The 12,970-nt window shown below is 42.6% G+C and overlaps 1 protein-coding gene across 2 annotated transcripts; it reads right to left on the bottom strand.

The window, feature by feature from the left end:
• Positions 1–330: 330 nt before the first annotated feature.
• On the bottom strand, positions 331–12,769 carry LOC114428053 (cytosolic 5'-nucleotidase 1A-like). 2 transcript variants are annotated; one of them, XM_028396371.1, is made up of 7 exons: positions 12,705–12,769; positions 4,806–5,124; positions 3,996–4,163; positions 3,648–3,777; positions 1,762–1,884; positions 1,494–1,678; positions 331–1,359 (listed from the first exon to the last, which is right to left on the bottom strand). In XM_028396371.1, exons 2-7 carry the CDS (start codon positions 4,947–4,949, stop codon positions 988–990), a joined length of 1,122 nt encoding a protein of 373 aa, XP_028252172.1. In that variant the 5' UTR covers positions 4,950–5,124; positions 12,705–12,769; the 3' UTR covers positions 331–987. The 2 variants fall into 2 exon arrangements, with proteins under 2 accessions (XP_028252172.1, XP_028252173.1); XM_028396372.1 differs by lacking the exon at positions 12,705–12,769 and having other exon boundaries at positions 4,806–5,151.
• Positions 12,770–12,970: the final 201 nt, after the last annotated feature.

Here is a 12,970-nt window from a genome sequence, read left to right as displayed (position 1 = left end):
TTGATGATGACCTCTTACTACTTTTATTTGCAATAGATTTTACTTCAATGCCAGAAACAACACACAGTACCTCATTTGTCCCAGTGACTCAGTGATTTCACAGCTACATTCATTCACAGAACACAAACAACATCTATGACAAGACACATAGGTGACAACTTTAGACAGCCAGGCAGGCAGGCAGCAACCTTTGACAGTTCAGGACAACAACTTAACTCATATGGTGCAATATGGAACATATTCTTTGAATTAAACAAGACAAAACATGAAATAAATATGTATAAATATACTTTAAATTTAAACATTCCAATATGTTCTTAATATCACCCGTCTCATAATACATTCCAGTACATTAACCAGTCCAACACATATGCATGCACATGACATTAAAAAGGCACCAAATTAGATACTTATACAGAAACACATGCAGCAAGATGATCACACACAAATCCACAGATCTGTGATTCCTATCAAAAATAGTCCCTTCATGTTTCTGTAGCACCCCAGTGTGTATATAAATATCAGTTAGAATCTGTAGATTTTTAATAGTTGTAAAATATTTTTAAAGACTGTAATTTAATAGGACTTGGCTATTTGTAAATCTATGTTATGACAGAAAATAATACATAGGGTTTATGGAAAAGATACATTTTTAAATATAAATAATAATAAGAAGCACTTTCTAATGAGATTATTTTTATAAAGGGGGAAAAGAGGCTGTAACAAATTACTTTTATAATGGATAACCCTAAACATGTTGTTATTAATGGTCAAATCTGTAACATTTTCCCACCTGGCAACCCAAACGTGTGTTTTTATGGCTTTTATCATTAAAATAATGAATTTCTTTTGCTTTAATTATGTTTGTTTTTGATAAGAATCACCTTTTGAAAAAGCCAGTAGTGCATTAGTGAATTAAAGGTTTTGATTGGATAAAGACTTCAGTTGTGTCGCTGCTGAATGCTCCTCATGTCTCTGATGTCCCAGCTACTGCAGTGTTAACAGAGTCTCTTTACCCTTTGTTCCTTTTCTTCCGATTTTCTGAGCAATCCCATAAGGCACGTGACATGCAACTGTCCCCATTTCGGCCGCGCCCTCCACATGAAACATCTGATCATCAAAGAAGATGTGCGGCCTGATCTTCTCCAGCATTGGACCCTTGGGTGCTCCAGCAAGAAAGAGAGCCTCGTCGATCTCCAGACCCCACGACCGTAGAGTTTTCAGGGCTCTGGTTCCAGAACTGGCCGCGCTGCGAGCTGTCACCAGGTACGTCCGGATGGGACAGTCCATACGCTGGCCTTTGCCATAAAACTTTTTCTGTAGTTTTCCTAAAGCCTCCAGGAAGCCCTTGAGTGGCCCCTGTAGAAAGATGGGATAGAGAACATGTAGCTGTGTTAGTGGATATGGGGGATATGGGATATGAGTCTTAATAACCCTGATGTACTGAGTTGAACACATCTCCAATAGCAGTAGCATTAATATGTATACTGTACATGGTCCAGAGGCTTGTTTTCATGAGCCTTCTCGTGCTCAAAGAACTTGTCCAGTCCGTGGGCCTTGTAAATCCTCTCAGACTCGTCTGAGAAGAGGACGGCATCACCGTCAAAGGCAACGCGCAGCTGAGTCTCTGACACTTCCTTCATCTTCCCTGGGGCGAACATGGTGGCTGCTGCTATTCCTGGTTCACACACAGACAGACAGACCTGAGCACATCACAGCACACAGCAGAAGGCTATGACTGACTTCTCCCTTTGTACTCACCTTCCTCCAGAGCTTCACGAACCTTGCCTGAGTCAGCAGACAGGTACAGATTAGTGTGGTAGGCCTTCAGGTAGCCAATAGGACTGTTTCCTCCAGTCATGCAGAAGCGCTCAATGAACAACTCTGCAGAGAAGGGACAGAGTCAATGAGCAACAAACTTTTATAACTGATCAGGGCTGAAAATCTGTGTACATCACATTTGTGTGTGTCAGTTTGAATCACTTCCTGTTTCCTCGCTCTTCATTGTTTCCACCTGTGTCTCATTACCTAATTAAGTCTAGTGTCTTCGTCAGGTCGTCTGTTTTCATTGAGTTCCCGGCAAAGTGTGTTTGCTGTTTGTTTCCATTGTTTAAGTGTGTTTTTGTTTTTTTTTTTGTTTTTTAGTTAATGTTTCATCAGTCATCTGCATTCTGTCATGTAGTTCTACATACCATAACACAAAGTTAAGGGTATAAGCAGCACAAATATGACAAAGTCAAGGAATTCTGCAGTTTTACTAAAAGACGCCAAACAAAGATGAATCAGGAACAATCACCTAATGATTGAAAATGCTGCATTGATTACTGGCAAAGGAAAGAAAGGGAAGAGAAGAGCGAACCTGGAGTGACATGAAAGCAGACTTATGCCGCTGAAGTTCAGACCTCCAAATCCCTGCAAAGACTGCATGCCCCAGAAGCCCGCCCCTTCTCTTTGAGGGTCATATCATGGTGTGTGGACCATGAGAAAGATTCAGCTACAGTCACTGTCCATCTCTGCTCATCCAGAGGGACCAGAGCGACCCCTTGAACTGAGTGGGAGTCTATCAACACGCAGGGCTTCTCAAAGGAAATAAGGCAGCTTCAGTTAAACAATAAAGAATGACACCACAAGAGATTCTGATCAATGCCAGCTCCTTCCTTTCTTCTCTCTCTCTCTGTTTTCCTCTTATATGATTAACAGCAAGTAGACTACATGTGCACACATTAGTGTCTGTTTGACCTGGGAAGGACTCAGGTCATACAGTCACTCACAGTGTGGGAATAGAGAGGACCAGCTGTGGAGAGGATTGCTGTGTTGAGCACAGCCCACCATCAGTTTCTGTTTGTTTATCTCAGTACATGGACAAGAAATCACCCTAAACTTATTTCATATGTATGTCGTACATATTTTTCAAACTTTTTTGTTAGTTTCTTTATATACATTACCTGACTGGTCAGCTCTAATGATGTATTATGCAACACTCCCTTTTAATGTCACATATTTAAAGTTTTTTTCATGGCTAATTGAACTTAAAAACTGCATTAAAAGGTTTGCTGTTGGATTTTTCAGGTGTAAGGAGTGTAAGTTTCCTTGTGTTTTATGTTTACTGTTTTATTTTGGTAGTCAGTTTTCCTTGTTTGACTTCCTGTTGGTTTCCCCTGCTGTCACTGCATGCCCCGCCCACGTGTGTCTCCTTACCTTTTCCAGTGTATGTAGTCGGTGTGCTGTCTCAGTCGACTGTTTGCCAGCCTGCTTACTTTTTTATCCTTTTATGTTAGTAATTCTATTTTTATATATTTATATATATTAAATCATTAGTTTTATCTACTTTGAATCATTTTCTAAAGATATTAATCCTCCTGCTCTGCCCTTATATCCTATTCCAATGGTCTTGCTGTGAATTTATGTGCATTTAATGATGGCCTGCATCGTTCTTTGTGCTTTTCTTCAGTTTATACACTGCTGCACTTGTTTGTTGCTTGCCTGCCTGACCACTTTGTAATCCTTGTTTTTAAAGATTCTGACAGACTAAACCAACAACCAAATAATTAGAAAAGCATCTTCGTAACTTCCTCACTTTGCATCTTTAAAGGTTTGATGACAAAGGAATATTTCACATTTTGTTATCATTTGTGATGTCAACTCACGGTGGTGATTGATAGTATTGATGAGTCTTAGACCGACGTATGCATGGTTGTTGGTCATGAGCACGACATCAAACAGCTCCTCGCTGTCAGGGTAAAGCTCCCTCAGCTGAGTGTTGACAGCCTCCAGAGCCTGGTTACATGACCAAACACAGATCAGACTTATAAAAACAGGGATAATGCTGCATCTCTGCAGCGAGGATAGAAATGAGCGCGACCGTGATTGAGTGGGTGAGTGTTTGTAACGCACATCCACCATCCTCCAGATGCACTACCAGATGACAAGGAGTCACTCTGCACTGGGGTGTTTATATATAGTGTGTGTGCTTGTTTCTCTTCATAGTCTCTGACCTTGACAAAGGAGAAGGCAGGTCCAGGGCTAAAAGGCTCCGTTTCATGCTCCACCTGATACTTGATGTATTCCTCCATTCCTTGCTGCTCGTAGATCTGCTGCTCTTTCTCCATGTTAAAGAGAACTCGGGATGACACAGCGATGGTGATGGCATTCTCTGGCTTTGGCTGGAAGATTGAAACGTTTGAGCAAATGCATGATAACACATTTTAAAAACTTTGGCTGATTGACTGACAGAAGACTACAGAGTTGGAGAGGTGGCTGGACTGAGTGAGCTGATGTGACAGAGTGGCTGTGTGATATGAAATACTTTCCTCTGCAAGAGCCTGATAGTGCTGGCAGGCCCACATACCAGAATGACTGACACCTGTTAACTCTTTTTTAGACTGAGTGCATTTAAAACTAGAAATGGATTAATTAAAAAAACATTTTCTGACTTTTTAAGAAATCTTTTCATGATATATTTGTATCAGGCTTAAGACTGAGACAAGCACCTACATCAGTCTGGTGGCCTCTCTTGGCCCTTTGAGGAGAATGATCCACTTGATTTGAAACCGGACCCCTCTGTGGCTCGCTCCAGCTGTAAAGCCTCAGTGGGCGTACTATCCTGTTTCACCAAACTACGTCTCTGTCGTTTCTTTTTCAGTGATCTAAAGGCTTTAGAAAACATTATTGTCTTTAGGCTAATGTTTAGTGTAATCTAAACTGATGGATTTGCTGTTGGATCTATAACCTGTTGTCAATAATTTCTCCTGAAAGACCAGACAACGCAATGGTTAGTGCAAGAGAAAGGGTGTAGAGGTACTTACTGGTTTAGGTTTCCTGGAAGGGGTGGAGGGCTTTAGAACTGTCCTAGCATCTTCCCAAGGGGCTCGGCTGCTGCTGCTGCTGCTGCCATTCTTAGTCAAGTCTTGTCCACTGGCGGCCTGAGTTTGACCGTTGTTTACACTCATTATACCTCAATGTCTCGCCGCTCTCTCCAAGGACCACACGGAGTCCCAGTGTGTAACCTGACAGCTCTCTCCCCCTCTCTCTGTCTCTGTCTCTCTCTCTCTCTTTGACAGGAGTTCCCTTCAAAGTCCACTGCAGCACTAGTGCACTCAAGAGATGAGATGAGCCTGACTGCAGCTGCGAAGGCAATAAAAAGGCAGAGGAGGAAAGAGATGTTGCAGGATGGAGAGAGAGAGTCAGAATAAAAAATCAGCTGTAAGCACTTCCTTTATTTTTAGCATAATGCGTATTATATTCCTTGTGCAGCTCTTCCGTGCTCATCTTACTGTGTGTCCCTCTTTCACACTGCTGCCTTCAAGCCATTTTGCATCCACCCCCTTTTTAACCCTTTCGGTGTCTAATTCCCTGAAGCGGCAGCACAGCATGTGATTTAATGATTGTGACATGTTGTTGCACCCTATTGGACAGAAGAAGCCAGTGTGTCAAAGTGCGGCTGTGTTATGATGCTTGAAATGTGTTATTGCTTCAGTTCCCCTAATAGAGCTGTGGACATAGAGGAAACACTGTTTTCTTATACTCTGTCTTGGTTATGATTATTTTTACACATTTTTACTGCACAGTGTATACCGTGCTGTCCACTTCCTATCATGCACTATGATTTCTTTCTGCTGCTCAGCAGTGTGGGAAATGGAGTCCATCCTGGATCAATTGTGTCCCACTATGCATCTATTGATTTCTTCCTCCCTCCTTCTCATGTAAACCCCAGCAGGATGTTACCATGGATTGAATTACGAACCACCAGTCCCAGTTGCCAGGCAACGGCCAGGGACTCAGATAGGCTGGGACTCCCGCATCTAGATCTGATTGGGTGTGTGGACAGCAGACAAAATATATAGTCCTCCAAATATGGCATCATTTGAAGAAACAATCAGGTGATGCAGGGAACAATGATGAAAGTGCATGTTCTCCTTTGAAGACAGTAAATAGGTTAATTAATAGTATTAGCTATGCTTTTTACTTAACCAGCAGGATGTTTAGCACCTGCAGATCTGGCAGGACAATACTGAGCAGACATCAGTGCAGGGAACAAAAGGACAACAGAAACAGTCCTAAGAGACACATAGTGGAAATGATCATGAAACCGAGAGCCTAAAGTGCAATTTAAGTGCAATTTGTGATTGTACCCATAATACTAACTAGCTCTACAGAGACCAGCCACAAAGAGCTCTTATTGATCAACAGAGGACAACTGAAGGATTATGTGTCTATATTGTCTGGAACCTGGGGGGTGTGTAACCTATGAGCTCACTTATGTATTAAAACTGAGTGTGGATATCTCAGACATAAATCCACAAGTATTTAACCCTCATAAGACTGACAAGATATATTTATAAGAGTGAAGGCATTTATGACCTTTTTTCTTTGCATTTGAGCTTATACATGACTATGGGAAAATATTTGTTTTAGCTAATTATGTATGAAGTATGTAATTAAATTCACTCACAATACTAACCTACTTTAGTGATTTTATATTTTCAGGTCTTATGAAGGAAAACCTACATTTTTAAGTTCTAAACTTGAGACCTGTGGATTTTACATCCTTAAAAACCGTTGCATTTTCTGCCTTATTAAACAGAATTGGCATCAGTTTAAAGAAGCACTGGTGCACCTTCTATTTACGCTGGTCTATGTGTGGCAGCAAAAGTAGCCATGGGACCATGTGTGAAAGGGGACAAGCTGGCAAATGATGGAAAACACAAAAAAGATGGCATCTTCTTAGCAGCATCATTGAGACTGTGTGAAACAGGCTTTGTTATAGCAGCCAAGGGAGCAAAAGAGCCAGAAGTACTCTTGTCCCAGTGATTACAAAAGCTAAAGTCCAGCATGAAAGGGACTTAAATGATGCATTCATCTTTTGCATTTGATGCTTGCAGCCACTAGAGTGTAGTAGAGAGTTAGTGACGAGGCCTCTGTGCCTTCTGTGTGCTCTGAATACCTCAGTTTCATTCATGCCTTGGGGCGTTGTAGACAAAGAGGATGTGAAAGACAAACTCTGCAAGTGTGAGGGAGGAAGTTGATGTGAAAACATTTAGTATTTAAGTGTTTTCTTAAATGTCACTAGCCTTAATAGCTTTGGTGACATTAAAGTGATATTTTTTAAAGCTTTTGTACTGGCGTAAGCACAATAGACCTAAAATAAGTTTACACAGAATGTTTTATGAAAGCAAAGTGAATAAAATGAGGGGGTGTAAAGCTTCAGATAATGTATAAATGCCATAAAAGAGTCATCACAAGGTTTACTGGGATAAAATTAGTGAAATAGTACAATGTCTGTGGTTACATGTACAATGCCTTCAGCCTACACTTGTGTCTGCCTTTGTGTTCGAGTCTGAAGCTCTGAGGGTTAACAGGATACGGAGACAGTTGGGCCGCACCCACTGAGCTGATTTGAATAACGCCGGCATTTGGCGCGAGGCTCAGAGGAGCCAGCCTTTCTTCATACCGGCTGTGACACCACTCCCCTTCCCTCCCCTCCTCCTGCACCCTGGAGTGGCGGGAAATGCTACACAGAAAGAGACACAGAGAGAGGGAAAGAGGAACTGCACGCACTCACAGAGCTTTTTGCACACCTACTCTGTACCTGCAGTTGTCCTGGAAACAAGCCAGATAGAAAATATAGCTTAGAAAAGAGAAGAGAATGAGGATAAGCTACATGCCACCTCCCACCTCCCCGTTTTGGCGCGAGACTGCTAGAGAGATAATACTCTCACAGTGGTAGACTGTGGGTGGAGACAAAAGAAGGCATGAGAGGAGCGGGCCAGAACAAAGAGGGTAACAGCCTGGACTACCCCCCTACCACTCATCAGGCCCCACCCCCCCAACACACAGCCTGAAGGCTTGAGGCAAAGCAGATGACTATTATAACCTTAATCAGTCCCTCAAAGCAACCACTCAGGCATGCTCACCACCACCAGGTTCTTTGTTCTTACTGGGGTTCTACTTGGTTTTGGCTTTCCATGTGTACAACTCTCAGCCACACACACTGTTGTTGTCACACAAAGGTAGAGGCCTTCTTCTTCCTTTTTCTTGCTAAAATATGAGCTGGCGACCTTCCACCACCACAGAAAGGGCCCCATCTGAAGGTCATTTGCTGATGTGGCATCATAGACCATTAACAGCACCCACACTGCACTCAAGTGACATAATTGGATTTCTTTTTATTAGCTTTTAGAGATGCTACTTTCTAGAACTATCCCACCTGACTAAGCACTATCTGCCATTCATCGCAGACCAAAAAAACAGCAGAGCAGTAGTTCCTCTCACTTCCTGCCTCCAATGAGTTTAACACAAAACAGGAAGTGTGTGCTGCTTGTGTATTTCCTATAGGTCTATGCCGTCTCTTGTCTTTTTCTGTGTATCACACACACACAGGCCTTTAGAGGCCTGTGTGTGTGTTGAGCTGAAAAGAAAGGATTGTAGCCATGCAAGGCAAACAGAGGCTTCTACTGTATACATTCACCATCTGATAACGCACACTGAGCAAGTGTGTGGATTTGCATTTAAGCATTTAAATGTATATTGATGCAAATACACTCCACATCTACAGACTCACACTGCAGTAATTGGTCAATAAATTGGCTTGTTTGAGTGATGGGGGTTGCTGATAAGTGAAGGTCTCACTGAAGGAGAGACAAAAGAGGAGCAGAGATCTTGAGGGGGGGTGTAGTTGAGGTAGTGGGGGCAACAACTATGAGGTCCGTCAAGGGTTAGAGGGAATAGGGGGAGGGGTGAAGCCCCTATGTGTGTAGCTTGGAGGGGGGTGCTGTGACAGCACTGAAAAGGGGGCTAAATTCAAAAGATGCAGAAAGTGTCCCAACTTCAACTGAAGCAACCTTACACCACAGCGCCAAACAATGGAACATCTGCTGGCTGACAAAAGCTGGCCGTTTGCTGTGAGCGCAGGCAGTGGCTGTGTCTGAACTGCTGCTCACACAGTTCAGTAAAGCCCCCGCAGTGGCAACAGGTTTGAACATATTTCTGAGATCACACTGCCTTGGCATTATCTCACTTCCTTTTTTAATAGATTGCTTCACTTTATATTGAAAGCACATCAGTGTTTTAGATTCTATTAGATTAGACTGTGGGAAGGAGCCAAATACTGGTTGGCCAGTAGCATACAGACGGTTTTCTAGTTACAAGAAATGAGATCACTATCTGCTGTGTGTGCAGTGACACCTTTAGCTAGCATAACATCAACACAACATCCTCTGTTGAGGAACACTGATGCGTTTGAACTAAAGTCTAATATTTACTACTGCTTTTTTCCTTTTTACCCAGTAAGTGTTTTGATTAAGGTGTACATCCTTGGAAAACCAAAACAAATGGATAAAGGGTGCACAGAAAACTGCAGAGCTGATAATTCTCAGTAGTTTTCTACCTTTGCACGTTACTTTTAAGAAAAACATTCCCTCTGTCCATCCGTCTTAATGTCCAAATTCTGCACAACCAGGTTACCAGTCAGGAGGTGACTGGTAACCACTGCACCACCTCCCAATACTGTCCTAATAAAATTAAATAAAGTGAGGCAAAACACAGCGCCTGGATAAAGATAAATGAGTAAACTGGTTTTATTTTTGCTCAAAACTACACTGAAACTGTGACAAAACCTTTATGCGTCTAAATATAAATATTCAGAATCAACATACTCAGTCTCCTGACTTTCCTGAAACTCCTCACCCACTCTTGGGGATGAGGATTGTACATTAACTAGCATCAGTTATGTCACAGTGGCTGAACTTGTCTCTTCAGGGGCCACTGCAGAAAACAAAATGAAGAAAATTACATATTTATGAATTTTCCTGTTTTATACACGTCAGCACACGCGCAGCACATATTGGCTATGCATTTGTTTGGTTATGTATAATCAGCTGGCAGGTCCATCTCCAGCAGGATTGCGTCATAATTGCAGGTCAGAGAGTTTAGCGCAAGCCAGTGACAGCTCATGCAGTTTGATGCTTAGAAGACCTTTTGATGGGTTCATTATAATCAGAGCTGTGGTGTGTGTGGGCCCAGATGGCACCGGTGTTTCCACTAACGGGATTAGGATTAGCTCCAGATTAGACAGAGGGAGTTGAAAGGCCTGCTCCACTGACACGATACGATACGGCGCCACGCTAAAAATCTCAAAATTTACCTCAGATTGCACTAACCTACCACAGATAAATACTTTAGATGAACAGAAGGTATTAAAGGTGTTTTCTAAGGCGGGATATCACAATAGAAACAATTAATAATGCCATACAACAGGTGCTGCACAGGAATCTGTAACGCCTAGTGTGTTTATTTGGTTTTTAAGCAGACCCTTTTGTCAGACTGGCTGAGGTTCAGAGAAGATCACTGGTTTGACACCCGTCAGCCGGGGCCAGATGTATCCAGAGAGAAGAACACTGTATACATCCAGTTCGAACTGATTCATCACTGTTATGTAACACTGGCCTTAGGAAGGGGAGGGTGAGCAGCACAGTGAGGGAGAGACACCAAGCTCAGAAGACTGACCTAGATCTGCAAATGGTGGAGATAAGTACCTGAGGGGAGGGCAAGAGACCATAGACAGGGGGGGGGGGCTTACAGGAGAGTGGGGGGTTATGGGAGACACGACTGAGAAGGACAGAGCAGCAGGAGACAAAGAGGAGGTGATTTCTTGCATGCCAGTGTATTCATGTGGTTCTTCGGTAGGTTGCCTTAGTTGAGTCACTCTGAGCTGCAGTGGCACAAGCAGGGCCGGAATGTGGCTCAGTGGGCAGAAAGATCAAAGGCAGCGACCGGTCTGTTCATACTTCTGTGTGACGTCATGACCAGATGTGTGTATCTGCGTCTCTTCCCGCTTGTGTTTTCCAAATCTTCCTTGACCGTCAGCTGCTTGAAAATAGAACAAGGGGAAGGGTGTGCGTTGACTGTTGAGTAAGAAAAGGGAGTCCACTTCTCCTCTCTCCAGTTGACTATGATTCCCTCGGTGCAAGCAACTGGGAGATTTCTCGATTCCACTACAGCCCATTCTCACACAAGAGATCATAAGGTTATCCTAAGATAAGCCTGTTTCTCTTCCGCCTATATATACGCCCTATATTCCATCACATGTAGGTCAGAGCTAAGCAGCCAGTCCTACCATGCTTTTAAAATCACAAACCAGTGCAGAGTGTTTATGGTCTGCTTCTGTCCCACTGTGTAAACATGCAATGCATACATGCCATACAAGCCAGGCCAGTCAGAAGCCGACCAGCTAACATGGTGGAAACATTGCTCAATGTACCCCGTGTGTCTGCATGCATGTTTGTTTCTCTATTAAAGTGCAGACGTAGGAGATTCATCGCTATGGGGATGTGAACAGTTGCGAAAGCTGGTCGTCTGACTTTTCATGGAACACTAATGCTCTGTCAGAATTGCTCAATTAAAAACGTGTTCAGGTAAGCTTGCCGCAGATTTGAACTTGTCTGGCCTTGAAGATGAAATGCCGGACCAGCAAGTTTCCCTTGTCTAGAGAAAGCTGCCAAAGATAAGATGTACTCATCTGCTTACATATGTTTTTTCTCAGTTTTACAGGTTGAGCCACTTCTTCTGAGGTAATACTTGTCAAAGAATATCCTCATTCTCGTCAATCACAGACCGGTCAAGTTTAAACGCACTGTTTAATGTGCTAAAATCCAAGAGAGGGATATTCCCTTTATATATAGGACTAATGAGTGTGTTCAAAGAATGTATAAATCAGAGAGACGCTGGTCTTCATAGAGCCAGGTCATCAATTCTCCACAGTCCCACCCTGATTATGCACAACACACACTTCTGTGTGACCCTCAGTAAATCTCAGGCATGCTGTCTTCCATCCCTGGATTGTGCAGTCTTCTGTATAACCCAGCTCACACACATATTCTTCTTCACATACTGTATATTTAGGTAAGGGGGGTGGGATCCAGCTGTGGACTATACACAAAGCTTACTGTTTTTTGGCCACTATATAAACACGTGAAAATGGTCACATGACATCAGTGCTGCATGAACTTGAGACCAGAAAATCTAGTCTGGCGGGTTAACCGTCAGATGAGAGCATCCCACAGGACAAAGAGATCTTCTTACCTCATTGTTTTCTTCAGGACAAAACTGTTGTGTTTTAAACATAGGAGCCACATCAGTGTGAATCTTTTTAAACTGGTTGTTTTACTTTATCTTTTAATTATAATTACAGAGATAAAAACAGCAGCACTGTTTTTATTTGCATGTACAACACTGTGGACTGAATACTTTGCATGAGTTGAAAATGAAGTGATTGTATTACTAGTACACTTCTCTGAACTCTGAATTTTTCCCAACTTTTTTGCTGCATTATTTTAAATATTTTTTTTGTGGTCCTACAGTAACAGGAAAACATCAGACAGGTTGCTCCTATCAAATCCATGACCTGATATCTGACCTGGCTTTCACTTCCTGAAGGGAAGAATCTGTGACAACTGATGATGATCTTTGTAGTGGTCTCAGTGTGCCTGGTCTTTCCTCAAAGGTTGACTCAGGTTTGTATTACCTGATCTGTTTGTTAGCTTGTTTACCAAAGAAATATGAAAGGGAATTCTTTCTTTAAAGATCATACACAGCTTTCCACAGAAAGTGTTAGCACACAGCCAGCATTGTTCATTTAACTGATCCCCCTGAGACCAAATGTTGATTGAGTAAAGGAAATTTACTCAGCTGTGGCAGAAAACACTTACCTCGGGCAAAATAGTGCCTGAACGCAGGCAGGTGAAACACCACACAGTCCCAGCCATAACAAAAGGCCAGTGAGGTGCAAGACGGTTGGAGTTCTGGGCGTGCCTGGCTCGTTTGTCAGGGTGTATTTGAGCCAAATGGCTGCTTTGAGTTTATTAAACAAATGACTGGAGCTCAAACCTGAGTCATTCAGACTTGTAAAGACTTGTCAGTGTGATCATTAACAGGGTAGCAGCATCAGGCAGGAACTCAAATTAAAGAAGGAAGC

Source organism: Parambassis ranga, chromosome 22, assembly GCF_900634625.1.
Source record: "Parambassis ranga chromosome 22, fParRan2.1, whole genome shotgun sequence".
Classification (NCBI taxonomy): Eukaryota; Metazoa; Chordata; class Actinopteri; family Ambassidae; genus Parambassis; species Parambassis ranga.
The sequence above is the reverse complement of the archived record's forward strand: the minus strand, read 5'-3'. Positions and strand labels throughout refer to the sequence as shown.